This window comes from Hyaena hyaena, unplaced genomic scaffold, assembly GCF_003009895.1.
Source record: "Hyaena hyaena isolate Hyena2069 unplaced genomic scaffold, ASM300989v1 scaffold_1257, whole genome shotgun sequence".
Taxonomy (NCBI): Eukaryota; Metazoa; Chordata; class Mammalia; order Carnivora; family Hyaenidae; genus Hyaena; species Hyaena hyaena.
Window position 1 is genome coordinate 187,634 of NW_024081877.1, and position 24,048 is coordinate 211,681.

Sequence of the window (24,048 nt, forward strand, 5' to 3'; positions counted from 1 at the left end):
AACTATTTCCTTTCAGATTATTCTGTCTTTTGGAAAGATTTCCAATATTTTAAAGGGTAAATATGGGTCAGAATTTGAATAATGTTTATTTATGAAGCATTTTCTGAGTAACTCTTATGTTCAGAGTCTTGCTCTAGTTGTTTTCAAGCAAATCTGTCCCTCTGTTGGCCACCAGCACAATAATAGAAATATTTGCATATACAATAACTTTGCAAATAGGTACTCCTAATTTATTGTCCCACAAAAGTTGTTTTACAAGTCTTTCATCTCCCAAGATGTACACAAGTAATAAAGCAAGTGAAATCAGCACTTTTTGTGCCTGTCATAAACTGTTATTTGTTTTGGGTGAGTAGCCATTTACCAGGCTGTTTTACAATTTGCAGCATTTTGCTCACAGGATCTTAAACTGCTTTGCACAAATCCATTCATTAAGCTACTAAAAGTCCTGACAAGATTAGAGTAAGTGGTACTTAGTTTGTCAGATGGTCAAATTGATCTTTAAGTGGGTTAACTATTCCAGGGTCTGGGGGAGAGGAGTTATACCTCTTGCGTTTTTTCAGAGAATACTTGGCTTTTTTTGCTTCTTTGAAGAAAATGTTTAGGGTTTTAATCTTAATTCTAGTATAATCAATATACAGTGTTACATTAATTTTAGGTGTACAATATAGTGACTCAACAATTCTGTACATTACTCAGTGCTCATCATGCTAAGTGTACTCTTAATCTCCATCACCTATTTCACCGATTTCTCCACCTACATCTCTTCTGGTAACCACCAGGTTGTACTCTATAGTTAAGAGTCTCTTTGTTGGTTTGCCTCTTTCTCTGTCTCCCTCTTTTTGTTTTGCTTCTTAAATTCCATATATGAGTGAAATCATATAGTATTTGTCTTTCTCTGACCTATTTCACCTAACATTATACTCTCTAGCTCCATCCATGTTGTTGAAAATGGGAAGGTTTCATTCTTTTTTATGGCTGAATAATATTCCACTGTATACATATATCTCACTTCTTTATCCATTCATTAATTGATGGACACTTGGGCTGCTTCCATAATTTGACTATTGTATGTAAATAATGTTGCAATAAACATAGGGGTGCATATGGCTTTTCAAATTAGTGTTTTTGTATTTTGGGGGCAAATATCCAGGAATGTGATTACTAGATTTTATAGAGTAGTTCTATTTTTAATTTCTTGACTAGCCTCCATACTGTTTTCCACAGTGGCTGCCAGTTTGTATTCCCACCAACAGTGCATTAGGGTTCAAATTTTCTCCAACACCTGTTGTTTCTTATGTTGTTGATTTTAGCCAGGAATACCTGACTTTTTAAACTCACACTACCAGTCCCATAGATCCTAGTAGTCAATGTTTCACTATTTTATTATTTATCTCACTTCTACCAAAAAAACAAAAGCTCTAAGATGGTTTGTAATATTCAGCTGCATATAAAATGGGTGTTCCCACTTTTAAAAAGGCAGATCCAAAACCAATTGGGAAAAGCTAAATAGAGATCCCTGGCATCCAAATCACTGCAATTAAACATTATATTTATCTTGAAGCTTTTGAGAAGCCAAGGCAAAATTGTAAGTACACCACGGTACATAGTTCTCATTTTTCAATTAAGGAAGGACACACATTTGACAGGAGAATTTCTTTTCCTGTTCCTGAATTCTAAGAGAAATTAACATAGTTGACAGTGTCTGACTATAGTTTATGAAAGATAAACATTATTTAAATATATATTTCCTTTATTAATTCTATAAAAAGACCACAGATAATATTTAATTATAACTCAATGAAGACATTATCATATGGAGTAATGATTATATAAACAATAACCATTTATTGAGCATTTGTGTGTACCTGGTACTTCATGTACAGTTATCTCATTGAGTCCTCAAAATGGCCTTGTGAAGAAGCTTTTAGCAAATGCATTTTACAGACAAGGAAACTGAGGCTCAAAGACATTAGATATCAAGCTCAGCGTCCCATAAAGTGACAGAGTATGGATTATCACTTGTTCTAATGACAGTGCTCTTTCCACTACAGTCTGGAAATCTAATATGCCACAAGAATAGAGTTTTATTTTTTTATTTATTTTTTTAATATTTTTATTTATTTCTAGGAGAGAGAGAGAGACAGCATGAGCAGGGGAGAGTCAGAGAGAGAGGGAGACACAGACTCTGAAATAGGCTCCAGGCTCTGAGCTGGCAGTCAGCACAGAGCCTGACGCTGGGCTCGAACCCACGAACCGCGAGATCATGACCTAAGCGGAAGTTGGACGCTTAACCGACTAAGCCACCCAGGCACCCCAGGAATAGAGTTTTAAAGAGCCTAAAGCAGTGATTCTCAACTGAGGGCGACTTGGCAATGTAAGGAGACAGTTTTGGTTATAATTTTTGGGAGAGGTACTACTAGCATCTAATGGGAAGAGGACAGGAATGCTGTTAAATATCCTACAATGTGCAGAACAGCCCTAGACAACAAAAATGTCAATAGTAACAAGGTTTCTAAACCTTGGTCTAAGGGATGGTTACTTGTATTGTCCTTATATTCCTCTTCAATGTATGTCTTAAGCATGTTTTGACAACTGCTGAAATGCACTCGATTCAGGGTTGAAGTTTCTGGCTTAAAGTAGCAATTTTGTGTTGTGGATTAAATAAATTTTGATGTGCTCCAGATACCAGAGATGCAAGTAAAAATTAATATTTGTTATAAAAAGACATGACTCTTGAATGCTGAGAACAAACCAAGGGCTGATTGGATGGGGGGAAGGGGAAGGGAGGTGATGGGCATGGAGGACGGCACTTGTGGGGATGAGCACTGGGTGTTATATAGAAACCAACTTAAAAAAAAATTAAAAAAAATTGAAAAAAAAAAAGGGGCGCCTGGGTGGCTTAGTCGATTAAGCGTCCGACTTTCGCTTAGGTCATGATCTCGCGGTTCGTGGGTTCGAGCCCCGCGTCGGGCTCTGTGCTGACTGCCAGCTTGGAGTCTGGAGCCTGTTTCAGAGTCTGTGACTCCCTTTCTCTCTGACCCTCCCCTGCTCACGCTGTCTCTCTCTCTCTTCTAGAAATAAATTAAAAAATTAAAAAAAAAAAAAAAAGAAACCAACTTGACAATAAACTATTTAAATAAATAAATAAATAAATAAATAAATAAATAAATAAATAAATAAAATATATGATCCATACAGGTCATTTCCTTTCTTCTGAGATGCAAGATTTCATGTGAGCAGGACCATTTTTTTTTTCTAAAAGATAAACTTTGAATCTGTTTAAGCTGTGGGATTAGTATTTACAGGAAGCCCTAACATCTGTGTCATAAAGGTAGAAATGGCTACACACTCTAAAGCCTGTGTTACAATTGGTCTTCTTGACCATAAAGGAATTATAGGATTATTGGTTTTTTATTAGAACTGCATGTTGGTGGGTCCACATGGCTGAGTAGCTGGATGACATAATTTGGAGAAGCTGATTGAGTTGGCCTATTGAATGATTTTAGTTTTAATACAGGTGATGCTCAGTGATCCTTTCTGAAAATAATTAGCAAACAGGTCAATGCTTTACTCTCTTCTGCTCTTCATTTTCTTATAATTATGGCTTTCCAGTTACTGGCCTTTTGATCTTTTCTTTTCATATTCAGGGCAGCAAGCATTCTATATCTAGGTTGGTCATATGTTAAAAATCTGCTGTGATTCCTTTTGACCAATGTGGAGAATGACAACGTATCCATTGTGTCCATGGCATAGCTCTTCATCATATGTACTGAATGTTCTTATCAAAGCCTCAGAGAGGCCTGTGGATGTATAACGTTGAGCACATCAAGCAAGTTTGCACTATCATCTCCACAGGGCTCGCTTTTCAGAGGTATAGTAGGTCTGTTGGGACTTGTCCTAATTTAAAAGCATGACACTCTCCCTTGTTGAGACAACACATTTTCTTAAGTATGCCTTTGCTACTTCCTCATTGATTGGGGAATGGATTCAACATTCACTAGGTATTTCAGATGCATAATTTATGGTCCATGGTGTTGCACATCTGCAGATTCTGTCAGAACATACAAAGTATTAGAAATAACAGGTGGGGCCTCTATGGATGTACAGTATATATCATTCTCTATTTTTGTGTGAGGTTCTTAGATAGTATGTTTAGTACATTGTATGGTGGATTGACTTAACAAATGCAAGAAAAATTGACCCATTAACTCTTCAGCTGAGTTTTCATCTTCTTACCATAACTACACCCACAGTACTATTAGCACTCACTCTCTGGTTCTCAGTTTCATCTTACCATGCATGCACTAAGACTGTCCTCTTCTCAACTCCTGCTTCTCCTTTGCTTGTTTGAATTTCTCTTTTTTTCTCTATAAAAACTCACCTGAGTTCTCTGATCCTGATTTATATTTTAATTGCATTACCTCAATTACTGCCACTGTCATTTTTGCAGTTGATTAGTAGACATTTTTAGAGAAGCAGTATACATAGTGGTTAAGGTTCCAGGCTCTGGAGCTAGACTGCCTGGCCTGGGTTGGTCTTACTAAATTTTCACCAGTTGAATGCCCTTTGTCAAGTTATTTAACTTCCATGTGATTCTGATTTTTCATCTGTAAATGGGAATATTAATGGTATCTTTTTCTCATGTAGTTATGATGATTTAAAAAAGTTAATTCATGTCAAACATTTAGAATAGTGCCTTATATATAGTAATCAATCAGCAAACATTGGTTATTATTTTACTTTGATCCTATGAGAAGAGAGAAAATCTTCTGAAACGGTGATATTCTTTGCAGGTGGTGGTTTCAGATTTGTACCTTCTTCCACCTTGCCTGTTGTAGTAATGCATTGAAGATAAGTGAATGAAAGTATTAGCTGCATCAGCATCCAATAGTGGTAACCTCTCTGCAGTGTTCAACAAAAACTATCTTTAAACAGAAAATTTCTCTTTCTACTCTTTTGGACAATCCAGTCACTCTTGGCCTCACCACAGAGCTGATATCACTTGCCTCTGAAAGATTTTTTTTTTTTTTTAGTTTTTTTTAATGTTTTTTTTTTTTTTTAAATTTATTTCTAGGAGAGAAAGAGAGAGACAGCATGAGCAGGGGAGGGTCAGAGAGAAAGGGAGTCACAGACCAAAACAGGCTCCAGGCTCTGAGCTGGCAGTCAGCACAGAGCCCGACGCGGGGCTCGAACCCACGAACCGCGAGATCATGACCTAAGCGAAAGTCGGATGCTCAACCGACTAAGCCACCCAGGCGCCCCGCCTCTGAAAGATTTTGAAAAGCAGATCTATCACAGTTGTAAATTACCATTCTTTCTTCAACCCAGCAACTCCACCTTCAAGGACTTAGAGGGCAACAGCCTGAAGGATAGTGGTCATGAAGAGAGCGACCAGACTGACAGTGAGCATGATGTCCAGCGGAGCCTGTACTGTGATACTGCTGTCAATGATGTGCTGAACACCAGTGTGACCTCCATGGGATCTCAGATGCATGATCATGGTAAGGGCTGGTTGGATGTAAGTTGCAGCCACAGATCCCAAAGAACCCAGAATGTTTGCAGGTACATTGTACTACTTTACTGTAATGAGTGTGTTGTCAAGGTGTGCACTGTGCTCATACCTGAGTAGCATCTATAAAATTTTGAGGTGTCCTAACATCTAACCAGAGTCTTCTTCACCCTCATAGATGACTACATATACATATTGTATACATTCTCTTCAATAATAAATGCACTGAGCATATAGAAAATGAGCAGATGCCTTCTCACCAGGAATAAATGCCCCTTTTTGCTTTAGTACACGGAATTTAATTGATCAGTCGAGTCACACAGAACATAGCACTGAGACCAAAGCAGTGGGATTTATTTACATATCAGGTGGGTTAAATTTACCCAGAGAAAGACCCTGTTCTCTGACCACAGGTTGTATACCCTTTGCTGAGGAGAAAAAGTATCAAACTTCCCATTTTGCCTGTGGGGTTGCAATGGCAAATCTGTCTAGCTACCACACAAATATATGCCATTGGTCATAGGACAGACCAGGGTGAGAAAATATGACTGACTCAAAGTAGCATTCTGTGCATGTGAGAAACACCTCAAAGCAAATGTCAGGAGTGGCATTCTCATGTATGAAGAAGAGTCTATTTTCGAGAATGTAGCCACACATGCTTTAGCAAGAGGAGCTATTTAAAACTGTGCTAGGCAGAAACTAGGGTATGAAAACATTAGCAGAGTTCAGCTAAGGCAGAATGTTCAGATGGACTTGGGCACAGATCTCATTTTCAATGTTTTACTGATGCAAATGTACTGATGTAACATGTACTGATACATGTTAGGCAAAGAGCCTGTCTTTTTCAATTAAGAACTATTAATTCAGCTTGGTGTTTAGGCTCAGTGAAGCTTCAGAATGCTTGACTATGTCTTGAGAGAAGCTAGACACAAGCTCAGCTGGAAGCCCCATGGCTAAAAGACTTAAAGATGAGAAAACAAAATATGGTGATTATATGCTGGTCTTCAACTGTTTCATTTCACTGTAACATCATTAAATGCTTTTGTTTTGTTCTTATAAATTAATCCAAAGGAAAAAATCGCACAATTCACAAAAGAAAATGTTTTTCATAGAAAAAAATTTAGTCACTGTAGATTCTATTGTCGAATCCATCCCCTCCCCAGCAGACTCAAGCGTTAAACTTTATAAAATATAGAGGTCACTACTGATTGTGCACTGCTGTCTTCCCTAATTGGTGAGTGGTGACATCTGCAGTGATAATATACTTTCTGGGCAACCTTACTAAGACTAAAGATGAAAAAATTAAACATTCATATAACTGAAACAGAGACTGTTTAAGTCTCAGAGGATTAGTAGTGTGTTACAGGGCACACTGTTAACTGGTACATATCAGTTACTAGTCTTGTATCTCAAAAAAGTGCCATTTCATTTATGTCACAAAGGGTTTTAGTTAGACGCTTTTTAAAAATGAAGTGAATGTAAGACACGAAATAGCCATAATTAATTTCACTTTATCCTTAGCTAGAACAACATCTGTTTTAATTTTTTGTCATATTTTTTTCTAGAAAAACAGTATCAGTGGACTATTCTAGTTTTCCTGAGGGAGTCTTTCTTACAAATGAGATGTATTGTATATATATACTGCGTAAATTATATAATAATGACAGTATTCTAAAGCAAATGTGTAGCATTATTCCAAGACTCTCCTACATATAAGATGTACACTCATGCATGTACACACAGACACTTTCTGGTATTCCGTCTTGGCAACACCTTCAGACATTTTTCCCCTCAATATACAATTTTTATGTATATATCTTGATTTCCCCCCCATCATTCCAGCTGTGGCTAGAGTTCGTTTTTTCAGTTTGGTTGAGTCAGTAATTAAACTTTAGGTACATAGGGAATTCTGGTCTTGCTTACATCTCAGCCTCTAACCTATGATATCCCAGTACTTCTGAGCTTTCCATAATAATACTTAATTGTTATATTCCAAATCAACTCTAGACTATCCACATAAATTGTTTCACTTCATTTATCACTACCTCAAACAACAGCAATAATTTCAACAATTAACATTTTATAGCATTTTATAGCATTTTATTATCTAAATCCTGTATTCACATAATATTTCTCATTTTATCCTGAGACACAGTAGTTGAAAGACAATCGCTGAGCAAATTTACCATGTATGGCTGATCTTGTGACTATTTTAACTGGAATAGTTAATTCCAGGGCAATATGGTATTATCACTTCTGAGGACTACTGATTTAGAAAGGCCACGAGGGAAAATAGAATCTCCTCTAGACTCCGACTAGTACTGAAAGTCTCAAAGATTCCATGAGGAAAAAAAAATATTCCCAGATCTCTTTGGTTCATTAATACTGTGATAGGCATCTCAAACCCAAGTGGCCTGAAATCCTAGTGGTTCCAGAGTTGAACTGTTCTTGAGGATTGAGAAGATGTCTCTGAAGAATAAAGGTTATAATGACCTTGTCCAACTAACTTTAATCCTGATAATATTTCTTCTGGTCCTGTCAGAACCACTGCAAATTTGGGCCAAATATACTCAATAGAGTGTACCTTATACCTTTGTTTGGCTTACCTTGGATTTCATGACTGTAGTTTTCTGTGTTTTCTAATCTTGATATTAGTACATCTTTCTTTTTTACTGTTTAAAATTAGTTAACATACAATGCAATATTGGTTTCAGAGTAGAATTCAGTGACCATCTTTCTTTGCACTTATATGGACACATGATTTATGGGGAGTTTCCGGATTTTTAAAATAAAGATACTTTTTAAAATTTATTTATTTTGAGAGAGAGAAGCAGTGTGAGTGAGGGAGGAGCACAGAGAGAGGGAGAGAGTCCCAAGCAATTCAAGAGAGTTCCAAGTAGGACACGAACCCACAAACCATGAGATCATGACCTGAGCTGAAATCACGACTTGGATGCTTAACCTACTGAGCCACACAGGTGCCCCTAAAATAAAGATAATTTTATGCATCTGTTAATGTTTCCTTGATTAGGAATGGGTTCTTCAGTGAGCTATTATTGTGTTGCCAGCATTTGAGGAAAACGTAAAAATTATACTTGTTCCCCACATTTCCAGACATCTGGGCCATGTGCTTCTTCACACTGCCAAAATCTTCTATGGATTTTGTTCTTATCATTGCTATAGCAGAAGAATGTTCGGTGTGAGTGTCAGAGGTGCTTCATGACTTTCATGGTAAATGCCCAAATCCCTTAATTTTCAGCAACCCATCTCTGAGAACATTCCTAGGGATGGGAACCAAGGAAAGAATGTCTGGCAGACTTTTGCACCCAAAGGGAAAAGCCCAGGAGTTAGCCACTTGAGTTTGGATTATGTTTTGACTGCTCCAACCTAATAATACATCCATGAGGTGCGTCAGGGTGGGGATAAGAAGGAAAGATAGAAATCGCTACTTTCTGAATTGTTATCCTGATATCACTCTCAACATGCCTAAGACCAGGTCAATTTGTTGATGAACTGGCTGAGCTGAATTTCCTTGTTGCCAGGTGACTGAATTACAAATTCATTTATCATCTGTGTGCCCTTTAATTAATATGTCTCAGCTTGTCCCCAGTAATGCAGCTCTCATTGTCATGGCTTCCCAGAAAAGAAGGTGATGGAGAATTCTTTATCCTGTATGTACTTTCTACTCACATATAGCACTTTCCGGAGTGCTATCTCTCTATAGCTCTCAGTGTGCCTTGAGAACAATTAAGTGTTGTCACTCAGAGATTTTAATACCTGATTTAGTTCTTGAGATGATTTGGTGCTGATATTGGGGGTCACACTCAAATTTTTTAACCAATGTCTTCTCTTTCTGAATTTGTGTTAGTTGGTAAAATTAACTGCTGGCAAGGCCAAGGATTTTACCTAATGCAAAATTGCTGCAGACAGTCTCTAAGAAGAGTAACTGACCAGTAGACAGGACAGAGGTGCTAGAGGTTCATAGGTTTGTTGCACAGTTAGGGCTATTGCTGGGTTTGAATCTCTTCCTCTCAGAGTTATTTCAGGATTGAGTAGTGCTGGGGTTAATAGGATTCTGTCTCTTCCATGCTTCTTTGCATGGCCATTTGTAATGACTTGGATATACCATTATGCTTACTTAAATATGTAGTCCTGATATGAAATTGAATTTTTGTGAATCATGTCCTAGAACTATACATATTAGTCCCAAGCTCAACTAATATGTTTCAAATCATACTCAATCTCTCTTACTTTATGATTTTAATTATTGATTATAAATTCACCAACTGAAAAGATGACTCTAATTGCTCTAATGTGCACTTAATTTGGAGTTCACTACAACACTGAGTTTCCCTCCAATGCTAATTGATACCAAATGGAAGAAATGTATAGCAACTTGCAATAACATTTATCTGCTTTCACATCCAAATGCAATATAATGATTACTTTATTTCTGAAAGTGTAAATCGTTCTGCATTTTACTAAACTTGTTTATTTGGTAGTTTATCACTTGAATATCATTTAACATATTTGTTGTGTAAAACATGGATTTGAAGAACTTGATCTGTGCCCAGTGCAACTGCTATTACAAATTAGCCATGAAAATATTCTGTAGGCGTCATGCTATGCATATTCTAGTTTCAATCACAGGTGTATTAAGACGTTTACACTTCCAACACTCTACCAGCAATTTGTAATTTTATCTCCTTTGGTTCTTTTACTGAAATTATGAGGTAGTAAGTGAATATCCCTTCCTTATCCTCTTACCTATCCTCCTGACTCACCTTCCACCCCACTAAATTTCAACACTCATTTCAATTAATTTCTTGGCAAAATAGGCAGTTCTCAATGGAGAATATTTTGTGATATTGCAAAGCAGTGTGCTGCAGGGCTCTAGAAATGGTAGCGTGGACCAGATGTTCATAGAGTAATTGAAAATTCCATTTTATCAGAATTTGCTGTCAAAAAGTTTTACCGTTGCTTCAACAAAGAGGTTGACTAGATCCCCCTGGACATGAATTAGCATCTTTAAGGCTAGATCTACTGTTTTGCAATTCATGTATTAATTCTCCCCTTGTTTTGCTCATATAGAATCATTTAAAAATGTCTTCAGCCTCATGCATATATATACCAGGTGAAATGTTTAATTACTTGAACAATGGAATGTATATGTATATGTATATAGTGAATATATATATGTGACTTTCAGCTGTTTTCATCTTGTCTCAGGTATACAGTAGTCTAATGCCAGGTAGGAACAATGCATGCATAGCTATATATCATTTATTTATGCATTCAACAGTATGTTTCGGTGCCCACTCTATGCCTGGCTCTGGTAATTGAATGTGTCAATTACTGCTGTTATTGACTGTGAAAGTTCTCATCTTTTTAGCTTTGCTGATGTGGGTTTACTGAAGTGACCAATGTCAGCTCAATGATGAATAACTTTCTGATTTTAGAAATCATTATAATAGAGCCAAGTACCATTAAAAACCTTATTACTATTGTGTCAACAAAGCAAAAGAAACAATAAAAGTAGATTATTGCAATCAAGATCTTATTTTTAATAAGAATATCATGAAAGGCTCTTCTTTGGCGACCTAATTTGAACAATGTCACAATGGTAAACATTTTCTTTTTAAATCTGTCTGCTCTGAGGATGAACTTCTTGCTCACTTTAACTAATGTCATTATAAGATGGTAGGTTTAATGTCCGACATGCCCAGTTACCTTGCTGGTTTAAAATTTTTCATGTTTATTTATTTTTGAGAGATGGAGAGTTAGCGGTGGGAGGGGGCTCAGAGAGAGAGAGAGAGAGAGAAACACAGAATTCAAAGCAGGCTCCAGGCTCTGAGCTGTCAGCACAGAGCCCAGTGCAGAGCTCAAACTCATGATCCTTTGAGATCATGACCTGGGCTGAAGTCGGACGCTCAACTGACTGAACCACCCAGGTGCCCAACCTTGCTGGTTTAGAGGCACTCAATGGTACTCAATGCCCAGTCTCCCTTTTCCTCTGATATCCAATAATTTTTATCCATTCTCAGTCTCAGCACTGTCTGGGCAGGTGGAAATAGAGGCACAGGTGGATGCTTTTGTTCATGTCAACTACATTGTTGCACCAGATAATTGGACACATTTCAAAGCAATATTTACATTTTATTGGCAAGACAGTCGCTGGAATAAAATAATTGTCCTTAACTAATGGAAAAATTCATGCTGTTAGCAGTTGTTTGTTAGCACTATTTTGGCATGGGCCATTTGGTCAGAGATTTCTTTTAGGCCAATTCTCTTCATCTGCTTTGAAATAGAAACACTATGACCCTCTTTTTTAAGTAATTTTTTTTCCTGATCCTCTTGGAACTTTTAGTTGTCTCATATTCAATGTCTATTTTTAAAATTTATTATTATTAATAATTACCTGTGGAAAGGGATTCATTATTCATCAAGAGAATAAATGCCAGGGACTTTCTTGACTGGTTGACGCTAAGAATTTCTATATTTCAAAGCACTTGGAAAGCACTGAAGGAAGGAAATTATATAAAGGAAGCACACTGAACAGTTAAGAATTTCATTCTCTAGGAGTTTATGGCCCCACAGCATGAATAGTTCAGTATAGAATAGACCAAATAGGATCAGTGAAGAAATTAAGATTACTTGAGCTGCAAAGCAAAATACATTTCAAAGGACACTTTGGTGTAATGGGATCCCTTTGGAGGAATAGTGGAAGCCAGGCCCTGATATAGTATACTAGATAAAAATATGCTCTATTTGGATGATTTGGTGGGTGAATGTTTTCTAATTGCTTTGATTTTTTTCAAGTTTTTATTTAAATTCTAGTTAATATATATGAAAAAATTGGTTTCCGGTGTAGAATTTAGTGATTCATCACATACATATAACACCCAGTGCTTATCACAATAAGTGCCCTCCTTAATACCCATTATCCATTTAGCCTATCCCCCACCCACCTGCCTCCATCAACCCTCAGTTTGTTCTCTATAGTTAAGAGTCTCTTATTGTTTGCTTCTCTTTCTCTCTCTTTTTTTCCCTTCCCATATGTTCATCTGCTTTTTTTCTTAAATTCCACATATGAGTAAAATCATATGACATTTGTCTTTGTTTTCTTGACTTATTTTGCTTAGCATAATACACTCTAGCTTCATCCACATCATTGAAACTGGCAAGATTTCATTCGTTTTGATAGCTGAGTAATATTCCATATATATCACATATTCTTTTTTTAAATGTTTATTTAGTTTTGAGAGAGAGTGAGAGAGAGAGAGATAGCAGGAAAGGGACAAAGAGAGGAAGACAGAGGATCTGAAGCAGAGTCTACACTGACAGCAGAGAGCCCTACGTGGGGCTGAAATTCACTAACTGTGAGAATATGACCTGAGCTGAAGTTGGTTGCTTAACTGACTGAGCCACTCAGGTGCCCAAATACCACATATTATTTATCTATTCATCAGTTGATGGACATCTGGGCTCTTTCCATAGTTTGGCTATCGTTGATAATGCTGCTATAAACATTGGGGTGCATATACTTCTTCAAATCTGTATTTTTATGTCCTTGGGGTAAAGGCCTAGTAGCACAATTGCTGGGTGGTAGGGTAGTTCTATTTTTAGCTTTTAGAGGAAACTCCATACTGTTTTCCAGAGTGGCTGCACCAGTTTGCAATTCCACCAGCAGTATAAGAGGATTCCCCTTTCTCCACATCCTCATGAACATCTGTTGTTTGCTGAGTTGTTAATTTTAACCATTCTGACAGGTGTGAGGTGATGTCTCATTTCAGTTTTCATTTATATGTCCCTGATGATGAGTGATGTTGAGCATCTTTTCATGTGTCTGTTGGCCATCTGAATGTCTTCTTCGGGAAAATTTCTATTCATGTCTTCTACCTCTTTCTTTCTTTCTTTCTTTCTTTCTTTCTTTCTTTCTTTCTTTCTTTCTTTCTTTCTTTCTTTCTTTCTCTAAGGATAAGATATTTATTTTTTTTCTTTTTTTAAAAAATAGTTTATTGTCAAGTTGGTTTCCATATAACACCCAGTGCTCATCCCCACAAGTGCCCTCCTACCCATTTCTTAACTGGGTTGTTTGTTTTCTGAGTGTTGAGTTTGAGAAGTTCTTTAATTTGGATATTAACCCTTAACCAGATATGTCATTTGCAAATATCTTTTCCAATTTCTTTATGATAAAACAAGTTAAATAGGCCATGATAAGTAGGGATACTGCTAATAGGATAACAGATGAGAAACAAATCAAATTGTTTTATTAGACTAGATTATATGGGCTACTTCACATACTCAAAAAAGTCCATTGAATTGTCAAAACCATTATTTTCTTGGGTCTTTCTATCTATTTAACATCATTTCTGTCCTGTCATAAGATGGATAAGAATCACAAATTCCATCAGGATGGGAAAACATAAATCTAGACTTGTCATTTAAATATTTATGAAGGTGTTGTTCTGTTCTTTTCCCCTTAACCCCTTTATTATGAAATAAATATTGAGAATCAAGTCCAGTCATAATTTAAAAAGCAATTTCAAGAATACCAAAATCATGTGTTATTTCTATTTGTGAGATGTGTTTCCTCTCTTATCATAGATGCTTTTGGTCATGCAGAGTTTTATGTCTTAGCCTCAGGTATTTTTGGTCTCAGTCTTTACTAGACGGGTGATTGCCTATTTACTTTGGGCCAAGGAAAGGTAATTTGACATATCTAATTTGAAATTGTTTCTTTTTGACAAGCAAATCTTTTCAATTTCTTTTCCTACATGGCTTATCCCCAATAAATCTCCAAGTGTGGAAAAATTAAGCTCCAGACTGGAAACTGAGCTGACTCTTAGAGCCATCAGAAAAGTGTTATTTTGTTTTGTTTTTTGTTTTGTTTTGTTTTGTTTTTTTTACAGACTGACAGATCAGGGAGGGTAAACAGAAGATTTTTTTGCAACTGTGCAAAATGGAGTCCCATTAGCCAATTTTTCTGCCATGTAGAGAGAATACAAAGCAGTTCCCATAACTTAGATGAAAGAGATTATCAATGATATGCCAGTCTCTAGAGTTGTTTTGGAGCTAATCCTTTGGGGCTGGACGTTTGTGTGCAGAGGGTATTGTGGAATTGTGAGTTTTATGGTGAACCCTGAAATTCATTAAAAAACTTGCAGATCTAAGATTTACTCCATATTTGGAGGAATTTGTGAGATGGTATGTGGCAGAGGTTATTTGAAGTTCAGGGAATCCAGAAGTGGCCAAAGGAGTTTATCTGAAAACAAACTCTTTGTAGCTGAATTCATTCAGTTTTGTCTCTTTGAGGTGGCCTCATGAGAGGCATTTCATCTTTTGAGCGTTTCTGGTAATCATAAATAATAGTTCTACTCCAGTATTCTTTATAATATTATAGGCAACAACCTTGCAAGCTGTTAAATCTGAAGTAATAGACAATGCCATTTTATCATTAGTTCTTTTAAACTTTAGTAATATCCACTTTAATGGTAAATGAGACACTTTATGTTCTTGTCTTTGTCTAACAGAAATATTTTCAATTTGGTGGAAATTAGAACCTTAAAAACACTCATCTTCTCTTATCCCAGTTAGCTAAGTCTTAGGGTCTTTCTAATTCATGGTCTACTACCTAGACTCTAAGTCATGCAGGAGTGCAACTGTACCCTGCTTTAAGTACAACTTATTACATTGCCATTTTAAATTTACCCAAGGGATACAGAAATGCTGAGGCATAGGAGCACATGTACCCCAATGTTCATAGCAGCACTCTCCACAATAGCTAAAACATGGAAAGAGCCTAAGTGTCCATCAACAGATGAATGGATCAAGAAGATGTGGTTTATCTATACCATGGAATACTACATGGCAATGAGAAACAATGAAATCTGGCCATGTGTAGCAACATGGATGGACCTTGAGGGTGTTATGCTGAGCGAAATAAGTCAGGCAGAGAAGGACAAATACCATATGTTTTCACGTATAGGAGGATTAGGAGGAACTTGACGGAGGAACAAGGGGGAGAAGAAGGGCGGAAATGGTGGGGGAAAGGGAGAGAGGCAAACCATGAGAGACTCTTGAATGCTGACAAAAACTGAGGACTGATGGATGTGGGGGGGGGGGGGGGGCATGAAGGAGGGCACTTTGGGGATGAGCACTGAGTGTTATGTAGAAACTAATTTGACAATAAACTATTTGTAAAAAAAAAAAAAGTATAAATAACAGATACAGAAATGGAGAAAAATAAATAAATAAATAAATAAATAAATAGATATCTATAAACAAATGCTGCTGTAATCACCTGGAAAAACTTGGTACCCTTAAATGATTGCAGCAAGGCAGCCTTGCAGCCATAGCTTGCACATTTAAAGCCCACACCAGAGGTATGTTTTCCAATTTGTATGAGGCCACTTCCTTTACCTCTAACCTTATATAGTCTCTCTTTTCTATCCTTAGCTTGAATATTAATAGATGTTTGACCACTTTCTTTCTTCCCTCGTTTTTACCTTGTGTGGAGTTTACAACCTATGTGAACAATAGAATCTTCTCCCGTTCAATACATGGATAAGAGGGGAAAGAGGAATGATATGGGTTCCAAGATATTTAGACTGGTCAAACTGTTCCAAAGCATCACCACCTGCTGTTTTTAATCATTAATATTGGCTGTCAGTTGCTCTGATCTGGGAGGTGAACCAAAAGAATGGTTTTGATTTTAATTTAATTTAAAAATCAGTTAATTGAAAAAAAATGCCTCCAGCATGTAAGAGGTTGCCCACTGTTGATAAACCAAAGCAAGTCAGAAGCAGAGGTTGAACCAATACTCATATGCAAACATGTACTATTTTAAACTTGGAGAATTATTATTATTATTATTATTATTATTATTATCACTAGGTAGAATATTTAGTCCTTTTATTTATTTAAAATTTTTAGTTATTATTTTAATTCCAGTTAACATACAGTATCATATTATGTTTCAAGTATACAATATAATAATTCAACAGTTCCATACATCACCCGGTGCTCATCAAGACAAGTGCATTCCTTAATCCCCATCATCCATCTCCCCACCACCTCTCCTCTGATAACTATCACACTGTTATCTATAATTATTATTATTTTTTAATTTTTTAATGTTTATTTTTGAGAGAGAGAGAGACATAGTGTGAACAGGGGAGGGGCAGAGAGAGGGAGACACAGAATCTGAAGCAGGCTTCAGACTCTGAACTGGCAGCACAGAGCCCGACGCAGGGATAGAACTCATGAACCTCGAGACCATGACCTGAGCCGAAGTCAGATGCTCAACCAACTAAGCCACCCAGGCACCCCTGTTCTCCATAATTAAAAGTCTGTCTCATTCTTTGACTCTCTCTCTCTCATTTTTTTCTGTTGCTTGTTTGTTTTGTTTCTTCAATTCCACATATGAGTGAAATCATATGATATTTGTCTTTTCTGACTTATTTTGCTTAGCATTATATATATATATATATAAAAGAAGTTACTGCCTGTGTTCTCTTCTAAGATTTTTATGGTTTCAGATATCAAATTTAGGTCTTTAATCCATTTTGAATTTATTTTTGTGTATGCTGTAATAAAGTGGTCCAGTTTCATTATTTTGCATATTGCTCTCCAGTTTTCTCAGCACCATTTGTTGAAGAGACTGTATTTTTCCCATTGGATATTCTTTCCTGCTTTGTCAAAGATTAGTTGACCATATAATTGTGTCATTATTTCTGGGTTTTATATTCTGTTCTGTTTCTGTTCTGTTCTATTTTTAAGAAATTTTTAACGTTTATTTACTTTTGAGAGAGAGAGAAATAGAGAGAGCATGAGCAGGAGCAGGAGAAGGTCAGAAAGAGGGAGACACAGAATCCAAAGCAGGCCCCAGGCTCCAAGCTGTCAGCACAAAGCCTGATGCGGGCTCAAACTCACAAACTGTGAGATCATGACCTGAGCCGATGTCAGACGCTCAACCAACTGAGCCACCCAGGTGCCCCTATTCTGTTCTATTGATCTATGTGTTTGTTTTTGTGCCAGTACATACTATTTTTATTACTACAGCTTTATAATAAAACCTTAAGTCCAGAATTGTGATGCCTCCAACTTTGTTCTTCTTTCTCAAGATTGCTTTGCTATTCTGGGTCTTTTATGGTTCCATACAAATTTTAGGATTGTTTGTTCGAGTTCTGTGAGAAATGCTATTGATATTTTGATAGGTATTGTATTAAATGTGTGCAATGCTTTAGGTAATATAGACGTTTTAACAATATTTGTTCTTTCAATCCATGAGCATGGAATGTCTTTCCATTTCTTTGTGTTGTCTTCAGTTTCACCAGTTTTTTTTTTTTTATAGCCTTCAGAGTGCAGATTGTTTACCTCTTTTATTAGGTTTATTCCTAGGTGTCTTACTGTTTTGGTGTAATTATAAGTCGGATTTTCCCCCCTTATTTTCTCTATCTGCTGTTTCATTATTGGTATATAGAAAGGCAACAAATTTCTGTGCATTGACTTTGTATCTTGTGACTTTTATTGAATTCGTGTATCAGTTCTAGCAGTTTTTTGATGGAGTCTTTGGGTTTTCTATAGATTATCACATCATCTGAAAATAGTGAAAATTTTACTTCTTCCTTACTGATTTGGATGCCTATTCTTTCTTTTTGTTGTCTAATTGTTATTGTTACGATTTCAGTACTGTGTTGAATAAAAGTGGTGAGAGTGGACATCCTTGTCTTGCTCCTAACCTTAGGGGAGAAGCTCTCAGTTTTTTTTTCCCATTAAGGATGATATTACCTGTGGATTTTAAATACAAGGCCTTTATTATGTTGAAGTATGTTCCCTCTAAATCTATTTTGTTGAGAGTTTTTATCATGAATGGATGTTATACTTTGTCAAATGCTTTTTCTGTATCTACTGAAATGACCATATGGTTTCTATCTTTTCTCTTATTGATGTGATGTATCACGTTGATTAATTTGTGAATAATGAACCACTGTTACCTCCCAGGAATAAATCCCACTGGATCATGGTGTATGATTTTTGTTAATGTTTTGTCGAATTTGGTTTGCTAGTATGTTTTTGAGTATTTTTGCATCTATGTTCATCAGTTATATTGGCCTATAGTTCTCTTTGTGGTGTTTTTATCTGGTTTTGGTATCAGGGTAATTCTGGCCTCCTAGAATGAATTTGGAAATTTTCTTTCCTTTTCTTTCTTTCCTATTTTTCAGAATAGTTTGAGAATAAGGGCGCCTGGGTGGCTCAGTCGGTTAAGCTTCCCACTTTGGCTCAGGTCATGATCTCACGGTTAGTGGGTTCTAGCCCCACGTCGGGCTCTGTGCTGAGTGCCAGCTCAGAGCCTGGAGCCTGTTTCGGATTCTGAATCTCCCTCTCTCTCTCTACCCTCCCCTACTCACGCTGTCTCTCTCTCTCAGAAATAAAGAAAACATTTAAAAAGAAAAAGAATAGTTTGAGAATGGGTATTGACTCTTCTTTAAATGTTTCATAGAATTTGCCTGTGAAGCCGTCTGGTTCTGGACTTTGTTGGGAGTTTTTTGATTACTAACTCAGTTTTTTTTTTTGGTGGTTTTCAGTCTTTTAATTTTTTTAAATTTTCTCCTGTTTCAGTTTTTAGAAATTCATCCATTTCTTCTAGGTTGTCCAATTTTGGCATATATTTTTTCATAGTATTCTCTTTTGATTGTATTTTGGTGGTATTGGTTGTCATTTCTCCTCTCTCATTTGTGATTTTGTTTATTTGAGTCCTTTCTCTTTTTCGTGATAAAGGTTTATCAATTTTATTTATGTTTTCAAAGATACAGCTCCTGGTTTCACTGATCTGGTTCTACTGGTTTTTTAAAGATTCTATATCATGGGGCTCCTGGGTGGCTCAGTTGGTTAAGCATCTGACTTTGGCTCATGGGTTCGAGCCCTGCGTTGGGCTCTATGCTTACAGCTCAGAGTCTAGAGCCTGCTTTGGATTCTGTGTCTCCCTCTCTCTGTTCCTCTCCTGCTCGTTCTCTGTCACTCTCTGTCTCTCAAAAATTAATAAATGTTAAAAAAATTCTATATAATGTATTTCTACTTTAATCATTATTATTTCTGTTCTTCTGCTGGTTTTATGTTTTGTTTGTTGTTCTTTTTCTAGCTTCTTTAGGTGCAAGGTTAGGTTGTTTGTTTGAAATTTTTATGACTTATTGAGTTAAGCCTGTATTGCTAAAACTTCCCTCTTAGAATTGTTTTTGTTGCATCCCAGATGTCTTGGACTATTGTGTTTTCATTTCCATTTGTTTCCATGTACTTTCTAATTTCTTTTTTCATTTCCTGTTTGACCCATTCATTGTTTAGTAGCATGTTGTTTAACCTCCATGTATTTGTGGTCTTTACAGAATTTTTTCTTGTGGTTGATTTGTACTTTTACAGTGTTGTGGTCAGAAAATATGTATGGTATGATTTTGATCTTGACTTTGTTGAGGCTTGTTTTGTGGGCTAATATGTGATCTATTCTGGAAAATATTCCATGTTTACTTGAAAAGAATGTGTATTCTGCTGTTTTAGGATGAAATGTTCTGAATATATCTGTTAAATACATGTGTTCCAGTGTGTCATTCAAATCCATTGTTTCCTTATTGGTGTTCTGTTTAGATGATCTCACCATTGGTGTAAGTGGGATGTAAAAGGCCATGAGTATTATTGTGTTAATATAAATCGGTTCCTTTATGTTTGTTATTAATTGTTTTATGTATTTAGGTGCTCTTATGTGGGGTGCATGAATATTTACAATTGTATCTTCTTTTTTTTTTTTTTTAATTTATTTCTAGGAGAGAAAGAGAGAGACAGCGTGAGCAGGGGAGGGTCAGAGAGAGAGGGAGTCATAGACTGAAACAGGATCCAGGCTCTGAGCTGGCAGTCAACACAGAGCCCGACGCGGGGCTCGAACCCTCGAACCGCGAGATCATGACCTAAGCGAAAGTCGGACGCTTAACCGACTAAGCCACCCAGGCGCCCCTACAATTGTATCTTCTTGTTGAATTGCCCCTTTTGTTATTAGATAGTGTCCTTCTTTGTTACAGTTTTTCTTTTAAAGTCTATTTAGTCCAATATAAGTGTTGATACTCCAGCTCTCTTTTGACATCCATTTTCGTGATAAATGTTTCTCCATCCCCTCACTTTCAGTCTTCAAGTGTCTTTATGTCTAAAATGAGTCTCTCGTAGGCAGCATATAGGTGTGTCTTTTTTTAAATCCATTTTGATAACCCATATCTTTTTTTTTTCCTTTGTCCAAATTTTCATTTAAATTCCAGTTACTTAAACAGTGTAGGGGCGCCTGGGTCACTCAGTCAGTTGAACATCTGACTTTGACTCAGGTCATGATCCCACAGTTTGTAGGTTTGAGTCCCGCATCGGTCTCTGTGCCAACAGCTCAAAGCCTGGAGCCTGCTTCAGATTCTGTGTCTCCCAATCTCTCTGCCCTCCCCTGCTCGCACTCTGTCTCTCAAAAATAAATAAACATTAAAAATATTTAAAAACACAAAGTGTAGTATTTGTTTCAAGTGTAAAATGTAGTGATTCATCACTTACATATAACACTCACCAGTGCTCATCTCAAAAAGTGCCCTGCTTAATACCCATCATCTATTTATCCATCCTTCCACTCTTCTCCCCTCCAATAACCCACAGTTCATTCTCTATAGTTAAGATCTGTTTCTTGGCTTGCCTTGCCTCTCTTTAGTTACCCACCATGTTCATTTGTTTTATTTCCTAAATTCCACATATGAGTAAAATCATATAGTATTTGTCTTTCTCTGATTGACTTATTTTGCTTAGCATAATATTCTTTATCTGCATTTATGTTATTGTAAATGGCAAAATTTCATTCTTTTGGATGGCTACATCATATTCCATTTTCTTTTGATTGGAGCGCTAAGTCCATTTACATTTAAAATAATCATTGACAGATAAATATTTATTGCTATTGTATTACTTTTTTGTGATTGTTTCTGAAGATTCTCTCTGATCCTTTCCTATCTCTCTATCATGTTTTGCTGATTTTTAATGATATATTTAGATTTCTTCCTCTTTATTCATTGCATATTTATTAATGGCTTTGGTATATAGTTATTATTAGTTTTATATATAACCTCTTCTTTATATAGCAGTCTTTATTAAATTTATGGTCACTTAAGTTTGAACCTATTCTTTCTCCTCTTTTCCCCATGTTTTTGGTATATGTTATTATGTTTTATATCACTTTTTTGGTGATTTCTTTGACAGATTTTTTAAATTTTTTAAATGTTTATTCATTTTTGAGAGAGAAAGAGAGAGAGAACGTGAATGTGGACGGGGCAGGGACAGAGAGGGAGACACAGAATATGAAATGGGCTCCAGGCTCTGAGCTATCAGCACAGTGCCTAATGTGGGGCTCAATCTTGAGAATGGTGAAATCATGACCTGAGCCAAAGTCTGACGCTTAACCAACTGAGAGACCCAAGTGCTCCTCCTTGACAGATTTTCTATAACATTATTCATCTTTTTTAAAAATTTTTTAATGCTTTATTTATTTCTGAAACACAGAGACAGCGGGAACAGGGGAGGGTCAGAGAGAGAGGGAGATACAGAATCTGAAACAGGCTCCAAGCTCTCAGCTAGCTGTCAGTACAGAGCCCGACACGGGGCTTGAACCCACAAACCGTGAGATCATGACCTGAGCCGAAGTCAGCCACCTAACCGACTAAGCAACCCAGGCACCCCATAACATTATTCATCTTAACTACTTTTGTTTCCTAACTCGATACTGTCACTTTTGTTCTCTATTTTCCACTCAAGATTGTCCCTCTTAATATCTCTTGCGGAGCTGGTTTAATGGTCATGAACTCCTTTAGGTTTAGTGTGTCTGGAAAACTCCATATATCTCCTATTCTGAGTGATAGCCTTGTTGGATAGAGTATTCTTGGCTGTATATTTTTCCCATTCAGCACTTTGAACACATTATGATACTCACTTCTGGCTTAAAAAATTCTCTTGAGTCTTTATTAAGAAGGGATGCTGTATTTTGTCAAATGCTTTTTCTGCATCTATTGTCAGGATCATATGGTTTTTATCTTTTCTTTGTTGATGTGATGTATCACACTGATTGATTTGCGAATGTTGAACCAGCCCTGTAACCCAGGAATGAATCCCACTTGGTCTTGGTGGATAATTCTTTTTACGTGCTACTGGATTCGATTTGCAAGTATCTTGTTGAGGATTTTTGCATCCGTATTCATCAAGGATATTGGCCTGTAGTTCTCTTTTTTGCTAGATCTCTGTCTGGCTTGGGAATCAGAGTGATGCTGGCTTCATAAAGTGAGTCCGGGAGTTTTCCTTCGATTTCAATTTTTTGGAATAGCTTGAGAAGAATTGGGATTAATTCTGTTTTAAAAGTCTGGTAGAATTCCCCAGGGAAGCCATCAGGTCCAGGGTTCTTATTTGTTGGGAGATTTTTGATCACTGATTCGATTTCTTCAATTGTTATGGATCTGTTCAGATTTTCTATTTCTTCCCATGTGAATTTTGGTAGTGAGTGTGTTTTTAGGAATTTGTCCATTTCTTCTAAGCTGTCCAATTTGCTGGTATATAATTTTTCATAGTATTCCCTGAAAATTGCTTGTATTTCAGAGGGGTTTGTAGTAATAAGTCCATTTTCATTTATCATTTTGTCTATTCGGCTGCTCTCTCTTTTCTTTTTGATAAATCTGGCTAGAGGTTTGTCAATGTTGTTTATTTTTTCAAAAAACCAACTCTCGGTTTCATTGATCTGTTCAAATGTTTCTTTGGTCTCCATGTTCTTTATTTCTGTCTAATTTTTACTATTTCTCTTCTTCTACTGGGTTTAGGGCATTCTTGCTGCTCTGCCTCTAGTTCTTTAGGTGAGCTGTTAGATTTTGGACTTGAGCTTTTTCTAATCCCTTGAAGACTCTAGAGAAAGTCGGGATAGAAGGAACTTACTTAAACATCATAAAAGCCATCTATGAGAAGTCTTCAGCTAACATCATCCTCAACGGGGAAAAACTGAGAGCTTTCCCCCTGAGATCGGGAACACAACAGGGATGTCCACTCTCACCACTGTTATTTAACATAGTGCTGGAAGTCCTAGCATCAGCCATCAGACAACAAAGGGAAATAAAAGGCATCAGAATTGGAAAAGAAGAAGTCAAAATCTCCCTTTTTTCAGACGACGTGATACTCTACATAGAAAACCCAACAGACTCCACCAGAAGCCTACTAGAACTGATCCATGAATTCAGGAAAGTTTCAGGGTACAAAATCAACGTACAGAAATCGGTTGCATTTTTATACACCAACAATGAAGCAACAGAAAGAGAAATCAAGAAACTGACCCCATTCACAATTGCACAAAAAACCATAAAATACCTCGGAATAAACCTAACCAAGGATACAAGAGATCTGTATGATGAAAACTATAGAAAACTCATGAAGGAAATTGAAGAAGACACAAAGAAATGGAAAAACATTCCATGCTCATGGATAGGAAGAATAAATAT

At 36.6% G+C, this 24,048-nt stretch overlaps 1 protein-coding gene across 2 annotated transcripts in view; it reads left to right on the forward strand.

Annotated features, from left to right (window-relative positions):
• Positions 1–24,048, forward strand: part of PCDH19 (protocadherin 19) — a 158,912-nt gene that overhangs the window by 71,084 nt on the left and 63,780 nt on the right. For both annotated transcript variants that reach the window (XM_039223036.1, XM_039223037.1), the window contains one exon: positions 5,329–5,501. In XM_039223036.1, the coding sequence (XP_039078967.1) occupies positions 5,329–5,501 (173 nt within the window). The remainder of the gene's footprint in view (positions 1–5,328; positions 5,502–24,048) is intronic.